This window comes from Siphateles boraxobius, unplaced genomic scaffold (genome assembly GCF_051911475.1).
Source record: "Siphateles boraxobius isolate OS27281-9 unplaced genomic scaffold, OSU_SipBor_1 7, whole genome shotgun sequence".
In the NCBI taxonomy this organism is placed as follows: Eukaryota; Metazoa; Chordata; class Actinopteri; order Cypriniformes; family Leuciscidae; genus Siphateles; species Siphateles boraxobius.
This window is the reverse complement of record NW_027509197.1, coordinates 13,665,132-13,683,283: the sequence shown is the minus strand read 5'-3', so window position 1 is coordinate 13,683,283 and position 18,152 is coordinate 13,665,132. Positions and strand designations below refer to the sequence as shown.

Sequence of the window (18,152 nt, the reverse complement as noted above, 5' to 3'; positions counted from 1 at the left end):
AAAAAGCTCATGAGTTATGATTACTGTTCCATGATGAGGCAAGGAAGACAATGACAATAGCTTATGACCATGACCACAAATTACTATGTATGTTCTGTCTTGTCTGATGATGCAGAAAACACATCACACAAATACAATGAATAAAATGAGAAGAGTCAAAAAAGTACCATTATATCCATCCATATTGAGGTCTCCCACACTGCAGATTGAGCTTCCATATCGAGCATAGATCTCAGAGCCCGTGAGTTTGATGACACTGTTGAAGGTGAAGCCACCTTTTCCTAGGTAGACATAGACCTGACCAACCTCCCTCAGTTTCCCATCTGAGCCACGGTCCATGAACAGAGGAGCCCCCACCAACAAATCCATCTTCCTGCAGGGAGAATAAAAGGTTTATCCTATTGGAAAAGATCACAGCAAATTCACCAGCATACACCAACAGGGAAATTCATATTGAAAATAATCACTGAATATGTCACAGAAGTGATCGTAATAAGTGCACAGTACTGAAACAGATAAGCTGATCAAAACCAAAGCTTTTTGCACACTGTAAAAACAGGGCCTTTCTGAACACAAAAATGGTCAACAAGTTCAGTCACAGAGCAACTTATTAGGAAACTTTATCTTCACTGTTGCACAATGTTCAGATTTTAGTTCATTTCCTGTGCATTGATTTAGGTTAGGTTTACTTGGCACAGGGTCATAAAAAGTGATTGTGTAGACTAATATAATTTTAAGCAGTGGTTCTCAACTGGTTTCTAAAAAAAGAAAAAAGAAAAAAAGAATTAAGATTAAAAGCATTAAAAAAAAAACATTAAAATGTCCAAAACATAGGTGAACGCACACAAAACGTTGAGTCATTTCTCTCTCCTTGATAAAGAAGATTGACTTACTTGCTGAACTGAGTGAATGATATGCCTGCTTTCATTCAGTCACATTTTTATTCACAAATGATGTCACAAATTCAATTAAATCATGAATCTCTGTTCCTTCAATGCCACTCCAAATCTCGTTCAGACTCAAAACACTGGCATAATTCAGAAAAGCAAACTACTGCAATTTCTACCATTTTATTAAAAAATATATACTGTAGCTGAAATAGTAAGAGTATTTGCTTACACTTAAGTCATTCTTTGGAGACAGGGGGAAAAAGCCACCAAAGCAGTTGTATGCTTCATTGAAAAGACACTTAAAGAAATTATATGAGTACTAGAAAGTGAACAATAATGGTATGTTCACTTGAAAGATTCATTCAAAAGCACAGTTTCTTTCATGAACCACTAACAGAGCAGTTCCAAATAGTGATGCTGGCCTAGCAGACACTACACACAGACACAGATTAGGAAGATATATACATTTATGAAACTGTAAACAAAGTTGAAAATGAAAATTGGAGAAGCATATAAGTTCATGTATCATAAAGCTCATGCTGCTCTAATTGACTTACTGCTGATATCAATTGTTGTTTACATTTAAATGATCCTCAACATTCTATGTTAGTCCAGTAGCTTGAGTTGATTTTTGAAATTAACACAACTGTTTCTGAAGCCTTATCACACTTGCTGCAAGCTCTTCACAACTCTCCAATTTGTTAATTCTTAGTGATTTTTCCAGTCTTTGTAGTTCTTTTTGATTCATTATCATGGAGCAGCGTCGGTCAAGAAGAACCAGGGCTCTTCCCAAACACCTGAGGGGATTCTTGGTGGAGGACGTCTCTTCCAGTGCAGACCCCTGTGAGCTTTCACAGCTGGCAGCTGTAAGGTTAGTCAGGTTAGATCACACTTACAGCTGTATCTCTGCCAAAGCTCAAAGACCCACAGGTTTGGAAGAGCGCTACTTGAAGAACGCTGCTGTCCTTCCCGACATCCGTCCAGCGGTCTCAGTCTCTTCAGTGTGCGTGTGTCAGCAGGAAGAGCCTGTCTCCATCCACGGCTACAGCGTACAGGCCTACCAGGACATCGACCGCTCTGTGGTGGAGCCCATGATGAAGACACGCAGCGGTCGGCGGCGTCCCTACAGTCTTAAACTAGGACTGAAGATCAAGCAGCGACTGTGGGAGACACTCAACTGCCCTTCACTGGTGGAGACGGAGCATCCTGATGGACGTGTCCTGATCACCGAGAGCTTCTCCACAACCAGCAGAAGCTTCGCTCCTCGAATCCACGTGGACATCAGTGAAGAGCCCCTGCCTGAGGAACCCCGAAGAAAGAAGCCCAGACACTGAGTCATCACAGTGTCACATGAAGCCCGGAGTATCACACAGCCGGACCGACACATGTAAATACTGTATATAGTTAGGGAGTAAGTATAATTTTGTAGAGTAAGTTTTGTGCACATTGTTGTGTAGTTGTTTGGATGTTTTTGGTGATTGTCAAAGCATTGATACGCGGTTCCGAAGTTGTTCTGATTGGTTTTTGGTGCTTTGCCACATGGCTGTCAGGATGTTTTGGATGGTTTCCTTTGCTTGAAATGAGTTTACTATGGTTTTCTGTGCGGTTGTTAACGTGCTGCTTTGCTGTTGCCGGACTCTTCTTACAGGTTTTTCATGCATTGATGTGGTTGTCAGGATGTTTAGAGTGGTTGGTTGATATGGTTGCTTTTAAGCAGTTACTGTAGGTTAGGGAAGGTTAGGGTCCCTCACACGGTTTGCAGCTTGACGTGCTGTGAGGGCTTGTGTGCATCAGTGATGCTGAGAGCTACGCCACTGGTACTTCACAACTACTGGTAGGGTCACCCATAGAGGACAGGTCTCAGCTGAGATGCCAGACGAAGACAAACCACCTGATTCTGGACAGCAGAAGATCGACCTGATGTTTCTGGCAGAGGATCGTAGTCTTGCAACAACATCCTCCAAGTAAGAATGAATCGAACAGAATAAGGTAACATATTGCATTAAGCATTTTATTCTTGATGTTATATTGTATTTTTCAACAAAAAATAAAAAAATCTAAACTTGCATGTTTAAGTCAATTTAAACTAAAATTAGTTCTGTCAGTTGATTTAATTACTTTAAATATTTAATTATAATTAAAATAAAATGCATTTTTTATAGTTAATTAAAGATTCATTTCATGTCAAAGTCCATTTAGCTTTATAGAAAAAGAAAACTAAATGTGAAGAAAATATTTTTTTCAAACAAAGTCTTAATAAACTAAATTAAAAACTAAAATGTACAGAAAAACTAAAGCTTTAGAACACTTAAAAAACTAAACCAATCACAGTTTTCACACTATCTAAACAAAATCAATAGCGCAAAACTATAATAACCCTGTGTTGTGGGTTTCCAGAGCATTGTTGGAGTGAAAAAAAAATTAAATACACATTTTATTCAAGTTGTTATTTTTCTGAGTTTCTTTAACTTAACTTAATGCATCAAGACAAAGGGCAAGATATTATTATCTTTACCCTTAAAGGGACAGTAATGGGATAGTGTGTTTTGGTCTAATGTCTTTTAGACCCCACAGCTTTTCATTGAGTGGAAACAAACAGTTAAAACATATCTTTTTTTTGTTCCATAAAAGAAAGTAAGTCAAACAGGTTCGGAACAACATGAGGGTGAGTAAAGTAGGACATTTTTAATTTTTGAATGAACTGTCCCTTTAATGTATGTGAGCTTGATTTCTCTAAGGTCAGGTTTAGAGTGCTTTTGACTCACAAAAACTGAATTCAGCAGTCAGTTTTGAAATCATTTTCATGACCAAGAAATGCCAGTTGAGAAAAATTTAAAGTTAAACATTTCAATTTACTTAAAGTATCCATTATTCCAGGAATGGACTTTCTTGAAGGAATAGATTGAAAAAGAACTTAAAAGAAGCTTGTTTATGTGTGTATAAATCTTCAACCTCCCTTCGGTGAGGAAAACATTAAACAGCAGTTTTCAAACAGTTTATAGCATCACTTACCCGTCATTATTGATGTCAACGGCTGCTACAGAATAACCAAAGTAAGCAGCCATCTAATGTGGACAGAAAAAAAAGAAATAATTATTCTTAATTATTATTATTGCTGGTTTTGGTGGTGCCGCCTACGGTAATATAGATTCATTTCTTGAGCTTGGACTCATAAATCTCTGTTAAACCATGTGTTGACTCTTGCTTGATTAACTGTTGATGTATCACAACTGCAGCAATCACAATTATCCAAAAACATGGGCCTGTCGATGCCACCCCTCATGCTCTTTTCCTTTCTCGTTCTTGAGTGCTGGCGACACTGCTGTCAATAGCTTCCAGATGTGGGAGTGGATTTAGGACATGAACTCTCTGCTCGTAAACAAATGTTGAACATAACTGTGCCATGACCACAAGATTGGGCATGTCATGTGACCTGCAGGCTGCTCACAGGCAAAACTGCTCGTATAAGAGGTGTAAACATTTTTGTGACACTCACCTGTGTGCCTGTGAAATTATACATAGACTCCATGTTCTTCCCATTGAAAATGTTGACCTAACAAGACAAAACCAGACAAAGAGCTGCTTCAAGCAGGGTTGCATCACTTTTATGGGTTTTTGTCAGATTCCTGACCAAAAATAGTATTAAACTCACATAACCAAGAGCCTTCTCCCCTCTAGGAACTCCTGTGACATAATCTAGGGAGGCAGGAAGAATTAAAAATGAGTTGGACACAACAATGCTTTCATTCAGCAATGAAGCTTCTTGATCCATTTACATAGAAACATCTGATTTAAGGCATTCCTATAATGCACTACTTCAGTTTGCAATGCAATGCATTGGGGCTGGTATTTAGAGCAAGTCAGAACAGCTCAATCAAGACAGACAACTCATGGCTGTGGGCTGCTTAAAGGGTAAGTTCGGCGTTTTACAAGTAAAGCCCTGTTTTAAGATAGTTTCTGATGAAATCGAACGGTTAAGATTACAATTTGGACACATGCTGCTGTCCCGAGAATTTTAGGTTTTTGTGTTAGCAACAACCCCCCCACCTATACAATGGTTTCATAGGAAAGCATCTTTTGCAGCAATTTTTAGGTGAGCATATCAGTGAACACCCCAGACCACTCGGTGAGTTTCACGTCTTTGTAAACTAAAGTTTAATGCGTTTATATGAATGATTGTTCCAAGGCACCTATGAAACCCTTGTATAGGTGGGGGGGTTGTTGCTAACACAAAAACCTAAAATTCTCGGGACAGCAGCATGTGTCCAAATTTTAATCTTAACCGTTCGATTTCATCAGAAACGATCTTAAAACAGGGCTTTACTTGTAAAAAGCCGAACTTACCCTTTAAAACTGCACTACCTGATTCAAATGTGTGTGGTCAATAATATTTTTTTAATGTTTTTAAATAAATCTCTTATGCTCACTAAGGCTCAAATTTGATACAAAAATAAATAAAAATCACTGTAAAATACATTATTATTGTAATTTCAAAAAATGAAACATATCGAATTGTCTTACCATCTTCACCATCCTCATTAAAATCACCAACAGCCACAGAGTAACCTAAGACAGAATTTCAACGATGACATAAATATCTGCACTGCATTTCTGCTTGTTTGCTTTGTACATTCTTATCACAGCAACTCAAAGCACACAAACATTCATTACATGTGCAACCCAACATTATATTGAGCTCCTGATTTACAGGTAAAAAATAATTACAACTTTGAAAAGACATTAAAACAAGAGATGCAAAAAGGCTTACCCAAATAACTGTCATCATACTGAGCCCCGGCTGACTTGGTTGATAACTGGTTACTGTAAGGAGTAAAAAACTCCTTAGTGTATCTATTGATGACCTCAGTGATGTCATCTGAGATCAGCTGACCTGGAAAAAGAAGGGGGAAAAACATTTATGAGAACACAAGAAGCAAACATTTTTTATACCTACAGGAAATTAAGTGTGCAAGCAATAGATGTCTTGAACCTGCATGTGATGTTAAGCAAAACAGAAAGAAGCAGTGCCAATATATGCATACATGTAAACGTTAAAAGTAAAAACATTCAACAAAAAGTAAAATCATGTAATAATATTAGGGGCCAAGCACCGAAGGTGCGTGCTCCTATTGTAATTCTTCTTCTTCTTCTTCTTCTTACTGGGCAGCCCATAGAACTGTTTGCGGGAAAGTTGTTTTGATTTGACATTCTGATAGATGACAGTCCCAACATTAAATACACCAATTTTGGTGTCTCTAACTCATTGCCTCTAGCGGCCTATCAACAAAATTCTTTTTTCCTCTGATTCCTGAGCTCATGACAATTCGATTGCACCCTGTGACGTAATTTTCCGTTATAAAAACATGTTTTGAATTGTTCAAAAAACCTACTTTTTCGAACTCGTCCTAGACGGTTTGTCCGATTTTCAACAAAATTGCACCAGATCATCTTCAGGTAGTGGGGACCAAAAGTTATGGAATTCAAGTTGATTCGTCAAACCGTTTTCGATAAACGTACAAACAAATTTTATATAGTGCTTGCGAAAACAGACGTAAGGCTGTATCTCCGCGACGCTTTATCGTATTAAGACCAAACTTGGTACATGTCATCACAAGCATAACCTGAGGCTACTTGGTGCGTTTCGACGCAGTGCCACCTACTGGTCCGGAGATACAGAAAATGGCTATTTTTGCTCATAACTTCTGAACGGTTTGCCCAAAAATCATAAAAGTGGCCCCGCTAGATTCAGGGCGTCATGTAGAGTCGACTGATATCCAATTTTCCCAGATCGGCCATTTTGAATTATGTGCTAAAATGCTGTATTTTCTGAATGCATGAACGAATTGTTACGAAACTCAGTATGGGTCATCAGTACGATGCCCTGAAGGAGCCTGAGAAGTTTCGAAACAGCGCCACCTAGTGGTAAAATTTATTTTTCAAATGCTTATAACTCTGGGTGTGGTTGACTTATTTTCACGGGAGTCATCTTGTTAGGTTCCTGAATCCTTGCCGAGTCCACAGATACCAAACATGCTAGGTTTTGTCTCACGGGTTGTGGAGTATTGTGATTTAGCGCTTGAAAAAACATTTGCCGATATCTTCGAAACCGTTAGTCCGATCGAGACAAAACCATCGTCAGAAGTTTGGAAACATAGGTCGCTGGCTAAACGCTGCTGGCTAAACGCTAATGCCCAAATATTGACAGTACGGGGTAGTAAAATTCAATCAAAGTCACGTCTCAGTCATTTTTGACGTGTTTTTTCATATAAACGTCTATAACTACGAAGCGAATTGAGATATTTTCACCAAATTTGGCACACACATGTATGGGCTCATTCTGAGGACACATGAAAAAAATTGTACGATTTTGCCTCTTGGTGGCGCTATAATAGAACATAACATGAAATTCCCAATGACTTCAATACAGTTTTGTGGTGTAAAATGCTATACTTAACAAATGCATTGCTGTAATATTATGAAACTCAGAATTTGCCACCAGCACCATCCCCTGAAGGTACTCAAAAGATTGAGATAGCGCCACCTGTTGGTCAAAAGTTAAAATTCCAAAAATGCTAAAATGACTATTAAGTCTTTATCTCTGCAATGCCTTCACATTTTGACACCAAACTGTGTATGTCTCATTTTCACCTCACTCTGACCACATCACATTTATTTTGTAACTGCGCCACCTATTTCTCAAAAGTGATAAACCATTAAATCATATTTTTAGTTCATGTATATGATTTTTCAGCCATTTTGCCAAAATTCTCTTAAAATGTCTTTAATTGCTCCTTGTTGCAGCTGGTCTGCCACTCCCACCCATAATGGCATCTGTTGCCGCTTCTTGCGCTTGGCCCCGGTAATGGCTGCTTGCAGCTATATTTTTTAATATGGTTGTATGTGCATTTTGATAGTCTTTTTATGGTCTGTAATCTTTACAGACTTTCAGTGTTAGGGAATAACTAACTACAAGTCATGATGCTATACTTTCAAGGTGTGTTGTTCACACACTTGTAGTTCAGTTCTCTTGGTCCGAACCAAAAAAAGAAAATAATAAATTTAGTCCTGGTTCGCTTAGCATTCACACTGTCATTTTCACGTATCAACCTAAAGATACAAAAAAAAGAATTTTGCGATGGAACTTATCAAAAATCCAAAACAAGGCTGTGTACTGGGCTAAATACCCTCGTTGTATACACGTAGTCTACATATGATGGCATTTTGACCAGCTGAGAACTCGTGAAGAGCTTATAAGATGTGTAAAGGAGTCACAAACGAAGATCTGCTGCAAGAAGACAGCGTTTCTGACGCCTGGACCGAACTGACGAACCACACCAGAGTTTGGCAATCTTGGTCCGCTTGTTTGGTGCACACCAGGGTTCGAAAGGCAGAGTTCTCACTTTCGAATGAAACGCACTAACAGAGCGAGAGCGTTCGTTTTAATCAAACCAAACCTGCCAAGTGTGCTTCAGTTTGTTCAAACAATGTAGCTTTTTTAAGCAAATATATATTTTTAACAAGACCAGATTTTACAAAACAGCAAATCAATCAAAAAAATGTCATTACATTATACTGCTCTCACAGCCTTACAACCGAGAGAGCTGATGCAATAAAGAGTGAAGCAAACACACTTTCCTCAAATGGCCTCTCAAGTTCATTTCAGTGAATCAGTTCCTTCAATCCATTCATTTAAATGTACCACTAAAAATTGATGAAATAATTATATATATATATATATATATATATATATATATATATATATATATATACACACACACACACACAAAAGTCCCCCACATAAGTTACTTTTTTCTTAGCAAAATAATTAAGTTTCTGCTTAAAACTACTTTTTAAATCTCCACAACTCAAGTTATTTAATTACAAAGTTATTATGATGTAGAATTGTTTTGTACCTAACAAAGTAACTAACAATTCAGCTTACAGTTTCAACCACTTTTCTAACACTGAAGACTTACTTCAAATCTGACCATGGTTAGCTTAAATTACTATCAATCACACCATCACATTCACATTACTGAAAGCATTTTACTCTCAGCAGGGAGTATAATTATCATACCAATACAAAAGAGACACTCAGCAGAAAAACTAAACACAGTAACAAAAAACAAAAAACACCTTTAAAATGTACTTTTAATAACGATCACCGCAGGTCATGAAATTCATGAAAGATGTGTTTAAATGTCTTTTCTGGGCACGGTTCCTAAAATAACCCCACCCTATGAGGTCATAACAGATCTGTGGACTCAGTAAACAAGGTTTTCAACATCACATTACAACACAAAACATTTCAATGAAACCACCGACTCATCTCCACTGCAGTAGACAGCATATGATTCTGCATTATTTATTGACTTTAAAACAGATCCCTCTCTTCTGAGCAGCATTTCTCTCACAGGCGAGGACCCGAGACACATTTGTAAATTTTTTAAGTATTGTTGAGGTTGCGTAAACATTCACTGCCCTGTTTTGTGTCAATGATATATTTGAACTTGCCCTTGGAAGCAAGACACAGCAGACAGTCTCTGAGTCACCAAAAAGTCCTGACGGAGCACATTGTTGTTTCCCCTTTCAGTGCCATTCACAGAAGGATAATAAAATAAAACAGTTTACCTTGCCAATAAAAGCTTCCTGGTCCTCCAATAACAACACGGTTCTTCTGATGGAAATAAAATAAAAAAAACATGTTTTGGTTCATTCGGCACAAGTTTGTGCAATAACGGGAAATACAATAAACATAAACAGCAGGGTAAAAGCGGCATATCAAAATTTAAGTGTAAAAAAAATAGCACCAAGACAAGAAAAGCACCAGCACACTTTTTGAATAAAACATTTCAGAAAAATAAATGCCAAGTCAAAAATGGTAAAACATCAGATATAGCGGGGTTTGATATTAATTGTGTATATATATATATATAAATGTAAAAAATAAATGCACAAATATATATAAGGGAGCAAATTTCGGTGGAAAAAAAAATACCTTCACAAAATCAGCACTGAAACCTGCTTGACAAAATCCTTGTCCCTCAGGTGAGCTTGATTCTGATGGAAAAAAATTATATTATTAGCAAATATAGAGCTAGAACTACTAGCAGATATAGATTTGAGGAAGTATCAACATGAAGGAAGGGTGAGAAAGAGGTGACCAACTTCATACAGAGGAACTGTCATAACCATATGACAACTGGCACACAGACTTTGAATAATGTGTTAACTTAGACATGTCTTAAAACCATTTATGTGTTTGAGATGATACACAACACAAGTATGATATCCAATTAATCAAAGTCAAGACATTTTTGAGGGAGGATATTAGATATGACCCAATAAGGGCATAAGCAGCCTGAGGTGAGGTAAAGAGCTGTATTCAAGTACATACTAGAGCGACAGGGCGAATATTCCACAATGCTATTGCCTTTCTTTAGGTAACATGTACCGACAGGCTCTCTTTCTGAGAATCCATACGTGCTCCACTGGTAGAGAGGTGCACATGCCTGAAGAGAGAGAAAAATTTATGTGCAGATCAGTACACGAGTCGGAATTATATTCTTCTAAACCATATGCTGAGAAATATTTGCTGACATATTACAGCAAGACTTATTTTAAACAATTATGTTTAGTGCCATATCAACATTGAAAGTCAAGATGAAAGTACTTTTAAATAAAAGTAGCAGCTTCTTACAACAATACAATAAAGAATATTTAATTTCAATTTGATATCTGACTTGTTTTAATCTAGGATTTTCTTTAATATAGAATCATGTTTATAATTTACAACAGGGCTTAACAATAAGGACATCCCAGGGTCAATGTAAACAGGGTTCCTTCCTACACATTTTCAATTTCAAAATTACATACTTTTTTAGACTCAAATTTCCAAATCCCTCTGTAGATTTTCAGACCATGCTTAACATAAATGGTTCATACAACATTTCATTTGGTACATAGCAAGTTACTTTCGTAAATGAAAACTGAAACTAAGACTAAAACTATTGGTCAAAAAACATTTTCGTAAACTGAAATAAATGACAAATTTCAACATAAATGAAAAGCTAAAGCTAAAACTAAACGAAACTAACAACAGTTACTGAAAAACTAACGGAACTAAAATAATAATTAGTAATAAAAATAAATAATCGTTTCCGTAATTAATAAGCTCTCATCCTGTACCGGAAAATCACGTTTTTCCATTTCACTGCGCTACTTTATTTTTCAATGTATGACGTTGCGCTCGAGTCTTGTGTCTTTTGCACCATCTCATGCACGACACGACGTTCTAAAAACGTGTCACTCAAGTTAAAATAAGTTCAACTTTTAAAAGACGAGTCTCGAGACCTTGCGCTTTTTCCCCATTCCACTGCCCACGTCTTTTTTCCGTTCCCTTTCGAGGACGTTTAATTTGCATTGCATAGCTATATGCAGTGGGAAAACTCCTTTTCTTAAGAATATTGAAGCTATTTTAAAACGCAATGCAGCTGCACAGGGAGCACAGAGCAGAGCGTCTAGCTCGCTCATTGAAAGTGCTACAGCAACTGCACGAACCTATGGCAAGGCTGCTGAGTCGCGTGAACCAATCGAGTCGCTTCGCACCAAGGGCGCGTCAGACCTCGTCAGAATGGGCGTGGCTTATGCCTATTATAAGCAGACCATTTCGCCAAAGAATCAGAATTAATCTTCTTCAGCAAACACCTTCTTTGCTGATCTCCAAGCCTTCGCAGCAGAACGAGCTGACCTGAATCAACACCTTCAACTCGACGCTGCCTTCCCCTGAATTGCCATTAACCTGCGGCTATCCGGCAAGAGAAGCCTTTTATGCTTTTTCTGCTACTTCTGTGAGTATTCGCCGCTGCGACACTCTAGAAGCTGAAAAAAACGAATTTTCTACGGCATTGTTTCAAATCCCGTGTTCCGGCTGCACTTCATGCAGAGCTTTTCTGCATGAAACTGACGGACACAGCGAGTGCGCCCTATGCCTGGGCCTCGCCCATGCAGAGACTGCACTTAACAATGGCGGATGCCCGCACTGCGAGAGCCTGCCCATCTCCATCCTGCGCTCGCGGCTAGCTCTCCTCTTGGAAGAAGCGACGACACCAAAGGATGCCTGAACCGAGCGAGCCCACGCCGGCCCAGTCCCCACATGCTTCGCTCTCTCCTCGCGAGACCCCTTGGTGCACGACAGCCTGTCCCTGGCTGCATCTGAGGGAGAAGACTGGCTGGGCTTGATAGTTGACCCCGACCCTCAATCCCAAGCCAGCAGAGATGGCGTTAGAGCGAGCGGAGACGCTGAACTTATTTGCATCCTCACTAAAGCTGTCACAGACCTCGACATCGTGTGGTCCCTGCCTCAGGAGCCCACCAGAAGCCATCTTGACGGGTGGTTTCTGACAGGGCGTCAGCAGACCCCTCGTCAAAGACCAGCACCCTGCTTTCCCGAGGTACACGACAAGCTGACCAAATCATGGTGTGCCCCTTACTGGGCTCACTTAAAGACATCTGCCTCCGCAACGCTCTCAACTATTGATGGCGCTGGGGAGAAGGGCTAAAACACGTTGCCCCCCTTAGAGAAAGCTGTGGTCGTGCATCTCTGCCCGCCCACCTCTAGCAGACGGAGAACCAAGGCGGTCCACCCATCCAAGCCCTGCAGAACGACATCTGTCCTCGCCGGTCACGCTTACACCGCCGCCGGCCAGGCTGCATCGGCTTTGCACACCTTGGCAATCCTCCAAGTATTTCCGGCCAAGCTCCTCCGCTCTATCGATGAGACTGGCCCAGACCCGGAGGCCTTTGGGGACTGACTTGGCCCTGCGCGCCACCAAGACCACCGCCCAGGCGATCGGCAGAGGTATGGCTAGTTTGTTTGTGCTGGATCGCCACTTCTGGCTGAACCTTACGGAGATCAACGACGCGGACATAACTGCTTTCCTCGATGCCCCAATCTCCAACACCGGCCTCTTCGGCCCAGCGGTGAAGGGATTCTCTGAGCGGTTCACTGAGGCGCAGAAATCGTTGCAGGCCATGCGACACTTTCTGCCCAAGCATTCAAGCTCGGCTTTAGGGCGCCCCAAGAGAGGGTTTAAGTCCTGCCGCAACCGGACCTCCCTCGCAGAAAGCTCATGCACTTCTCTCAGTCCCCTCTTCAGTTCAGGTGACTGGAGATGTTCTAACTGTAGTAAGTGGGCCCATTACGAAACACGCACCCCAACAAACAAACGCCGTTTTAACAGCGACCATATATATATATTAGTGCTGTCAAATCAATTAATATGTGTGTGCATGTCTGTGTATATACTGTACATACACACATTTACAGTATATATGTGTATAAATATATAACAGACAGACATATATAAAGTATATATAAATTCGATTATACATATGTGTGTGTATATATACGCACACACACACATATTATGTAAACACAAACTTTAATGTTAGTTACGATTAATCGCGATCAATTGATTTGACATTTTATAAAATGTATGCATCTTATTTCAGAACAAATTTCTACACGTGCACCCTCACTCACCAGAATATGGTCCCCAGAGGAACGCACAGTGGCCCCAAACCATTGATTCGACTTGAACTCCATTTGCTGTCCATTGGGATTCTTCCTATCATCTGTGATGGGAATGACAGAGGAAGGGGGAATGGGGAAATATGAGTTAGTCAGTTAATTAGATTCTTCAGACTGTCATCTTGTCCTTTGTAGTAGACTACACAGCTCTTCTAATCACTACAATCTCATCCAGTTGCGTGTTCCTCTAATTCCAGCTGATTTCAAAAGGACTGATATGACAAAAGCATCTGAGTTCATAGATCAAAAAGTTGAGCTGATATGCAACACCGCACTCTCTCATCCTCCTCATTACCAAACCATCTGAAGTTCAATCCAAGGTCATGAACATGGACAGACGAATGAACAGACGAATATTCATGACATAATCGAATTAGCAAAACAACTTCATAAACACACACAAGGCATGGAATATTTGTAGAACGTGGTGAATGAAAAGCTGTTTTCAGAGCTTCAGCAGAAAGGTCAGTGATTTACTGGTGTTCTTCGGTTACTTTTGACTGAATTATATTTTAAATCACAGCTTGATCGGAATGGTCCGAAACTTGGTGACTTTTACGGCATTTGGAATGTTAACACAAAAAAATGCTTGATTCGAGCAGGCTCAGTGTTCATTAGAAAAATCGTGTAACTTGTGGTCTTTATACCGGTTTATTAATATAAACTGACCATAGGAAATGAATGGGAAATTGACAAAAGCACAAAAATTCGAAAGATTGTACAATCTACAAATCGGCCACGATGCAGAAAAAAGTGGACAGCAAGGAAGAGATTACACTCTAAAACATCAAGAGTGCAAAACAGACACACCCACTTCTCACACGCGCACACTTACACACACACACAGGCGCGCACACACGCACACATTGTTTGTTCATGTTTTATGGGGACTTTCCATAGACATAATGATTTTTATACTGTACAAACTGTATATTCTGTCCCCCTACACTAAACCTACCCCTAAACCTACTCATCACAGAAAACTTTTTGGATTTTTACATTTTCATAAAAACATCACTTAGTATGATTTATAAGCTGTTATCCTCATGGGGACCAAAAATGTCCCCACAAGGACAAGGATTTCAGATATTACCATCTTTGTGGGGACATTTTGTGCCCATAATGTAGGGTTTAGCAGGCCTCACACACACACACACACACACACACACACACACACACACACACACACACACACACACACACACACACACACACACACACACACACACACACACACACACACACACACACACACACACAGCCAAGAAAGATATCCCTTCCCTGCGGCCTTGGTTCATCTCAACCACAGTCTTAGCCTCAGGAAGCCACAGCTGCTCATCATTCTCTGCTACTGAGCTGGGAATTTCCCAGTGTTTCTCATGGTCAACACAGTCATACAGCTGGTCAACAACACCCAGGCTTTACTAGAATTAAGCACTTAATTATTGCCAAACAGCACAAACGGGGAGTTGACAGTACAAAGGCCCCGTGGAAACACAGTTGTGTAACCATGCTGTAATAGTTCAGCATTAATGTTTTTACATCCACACAGTGTTTTCCATCTCATACTTCTGAAATTTCTCTCTAATCTAGATTGTGCCTGCTCCTCAAACAGCCAGCACAGAGAACACTATTGTATGGACAAGTCATTCACAGTAAAAACATGTAAGGACACAGTTATACTTTGGCAGTTATTTAACAGAAGAATGTTTAAGCTTCTTTCATGCAGTACTAGTTATTGAGTAACAAATATAAACACTACAGTAGTGCAGTAAGTGCACAAAGAAAGCAAGAGAAAACTAATAAAATCTTAGAGGTCAATGGAAAATATGGTAGCCCCAAAAAGTATTCAGACACTTATAACAGATACTTACAGTTTGGCAGTAACAAAGTCCCTTTAAGAGTGTTATTCTATAGTCTTTGTCAGTAACCACAGACCATTTAACTGTATGACTTTGGCATTTACTAAAACTTAAATATATATTGTAAAATATTTTTTCAAACAAAATTCCCCAAATCTATTTGGTTTGGCATTTAAATTGTATAAATAAATATACTAAATCTACATTGTCATTAAAAAAATTCTAATTCCATTTGGCTTGGAATTTAATACAAATAAATAAATAAATGCATAAATTAAAACAATATATTGTAAATATACATAACATAGCTATATCACTAAATATTATTATATACTCCAAGCTTTTCTGCATACTCTGCCATAGATGTACAGCATCATTTAAACTAAAGCTACTCTATACATGGTTCTTTTCCCAATAACTTCTTTAAGGGTTAAAATAACACATATAGGAGTAGTTCAGTTGTTGGTGAGAACTCGAAACACACTGAGATAATCCAACTGAAGATCTTTTTGTTTGTCTGGTAGTTCCTCTTGAAGCAATCCAGCTTGGCTGGCAGGGTAAATCAGGCAAGACTAGTCTATAACCACCGCTGAATGCCAATGAGATCTGGCACAAGAAACGGTGCCTATACTCAAGTACACATATAAGCCTGAACAAAGTCCTGTTAGTGTGAAGATTGTTTGTTTACATCTGCAATCTAGTTAGTAGGCCAGCACATGAATAATAAAGCAACTCCATTGTCTTTTGCAAGACACTGACAAGCATGTGAATTCAAATTCAAAACACTTTGTAATAACAATCGCACAATCCTAGATGAGCCTTGAAACGACCCCAGGCTCCCTCTCCTGTTATTTTCCCTCCACCTATTGAAAATATTTAGAGCAAAGCTGATAAATGACCAAATAAATCATTAAAGAGCCACAGGCTACTCAGAAGGTCCTATAATAACTCTGACAAACCCTACCTCTTTCACTAGCATGCAATGTGAATCAATACACAAAAAAGCTTTAAATAACAGCATGGAGGAGCAAAGATTAAACTATGATGGCTGAAAACACAGTGCTGTGTCTTACCAGTGCTGTCAAATTCAATCTGTGTGCATGTGCCGCTTTTTTGCCAAGGACAGCTGAAGACAGCGCCCCTCTCAGTGACTACCGATGGGGTTTGATCAGACGTGTTTGCCCTGGGTGCACCAACCAGTATGTTTAATCTGGAATCAGAGGGAAAGTGTGTTTTTAATTGTTAGTTTTGTTAAATATAGTTTTAAAATGTACATATATATATTTGTTTCAATTATATATAATAGATATTATTCATTACTATAAGCGCGTGCACACACACTCACACACACAGACACTCAAGTTAGCACAATAGTCACAGTAGCAAAACACAACTCGAAATGAAAGCTAAGGAATACAGGTGGGTCTTAAGCAACGACTTAACTATTTCAGCAGTCCGAGCTGTACAGACTATTCCAGAGATCAGGACCAGCCACTGAGAGGCTCGGTCCCCTTTTATTTATTTATATATATATATATATATATATATATATATATATATATATATATATATATATATATATCTGCGTTGTTATCTGTACATTTTTCTTTCAGAATATCCATGCATCCTTGAGATTCATCTTCATCACAAAAAAATAAATAATAATAATATTATAAAAAACAATACAGTAGGGACCTATGATATCCAAACAAGTTTGTCTGTTAGTTCGCCACCTTACTAGGTTTACACACAACTTCATCTACTCACTGTTTATTATCAGGATTGAAGAAAGCCACAGAAAATCCAAAGTAACTTCCTGGAGGTCCAGAGAAAACTGAGGGTTTATTAATGTCCAGATTAAAGGAAAGTGCTCGTTTCCAGTAAAAAAGAGCCACTAGAGCCCAAAGCCAACCGCAGATGAGATGTTTGCCCATGTTTTGTGTCTCTGTAGAGTATGAGAGTAGATGGAGATCGCGCTGTTTGTGGGTGGATGTCTTGAACAGCAGTAGCCTACATATGATCGCCACTGATTCCGCACTCCATAACAACACTCACACTAACAAGTCACGGAGAGGTCCGTTACATTATTGAAGGTGGGCCGCTGCAATAGAAGTTCATTCGTTTCCAGCCTGTCCAGTAAAATGGGAGCAAAAGTATAAAGTAGGACACAGGGACACTGATGTAGTCCAGCTCGGATGGAGCCGCGGGATGTCCCACTGAACAGGAAGTGAAAATAAACCAACCTACTGAAACGTCACCGTGACGTCATGAGAAACTTCTGCGCAGCGTTCATCGCCTGCATGACTTAAATGGGCATGAACTGGTAAACATTTTAAAAATGCCATAAAATATTTGTGATTCCAGCCAATACTAATCATTGTTTTAAAAAGGCTTGTGCTTTATGTAGAACTAGTTAAACAGCGTAAATATGTGTCAAGAACGGCACAAATGCATATCGGTATTAAATTCCGTCAACAATAAACAAACATATAGGTTTATTTATTTAAAGTGAAAATTTACGTAGGCCTAATGTTAGAATTAAAATGCATTTATTATTGTACTAATGCACGCAACAAATATAACAGATGCGAACAAAAGCTATCAGCTTTTTATCAGTAAGCTGAATCCTTGAGCAACACTTTATCCACAAGGTCCAGATAACTGTGACAATTACAAATGACTATTTAGAGCCTGAGGATATTTTATTCATATATGGACTTGTCAGGGATTCATGACTTTAAATGCAGTGAAGTAGGTCTCCAAGAATGCAGTCTGTAAATCCCACTGGGATTCCTTATAGATTTTGTA

At 39.1% G+C, this 18,152-nt stretch overlaps 1 protein-coding gene across 1 annotated transcript in view; it reads right to left on the bottom strand.

The window, feature by feature from the left end:
- The window catches only part of itgav (integrin, alpha V), a 36,067-nt gene extending 18,441 nt beyond the window's left edge, over window positions 1–17,626 (bottom strand). Inside the window, exons 1-12 of the mRNA XM_077216161.1 lie at window positions 17,112–17,626; window positions 16,418–16,554; window positions 13,435–13,526; window positions 10,288–10,402; window positions 9,889–9,950; window positions 9,522–9,567; window positions 5,659–5,781; window positions 5,412–5,456; window positions 4,543–4,586; window positions 4,387–4,443; window positions 3,903–3,955; window positions 168–373 (exon numbers count right to left, since the gene is read on the bottom strand). Of these exons, the coding sequence (XP_077072276.1) occupies window positions 168–373; window positions 3,903–3,955; window positions 4,387–4,443; window positions 4,543–4,586; window positions 5,412–5,456; window positions 5,659–5,781; window positions 9,522–9,567; window positions 9,889–9,950; window positions 10,288–10,402; window positions 13,435–13,526; window positions 16,418–16,554; window positions 17,112–17,278 (1,147 nt within the window). The 5' untranslated portion in view covers window positions 17,279–17,626. The remainder of the gene's footprint in view (window positions 1–167; window positions 374–3,902; window positions 3,956–4,386; window positions 4,444–4,542; window positions 4,587–5,411; window positions 5,457–5,658; window positions 5,782–9,521; window positions 9,568–9,888; window positions 9,951–10,287; window positions 10,403–13,434; window positions 13,527–16,417; window positions 16,555–17,111) is intronic.
- Between the last annotated feature and the right edge of the window lie 526 nt (window positions 17,627–18,152).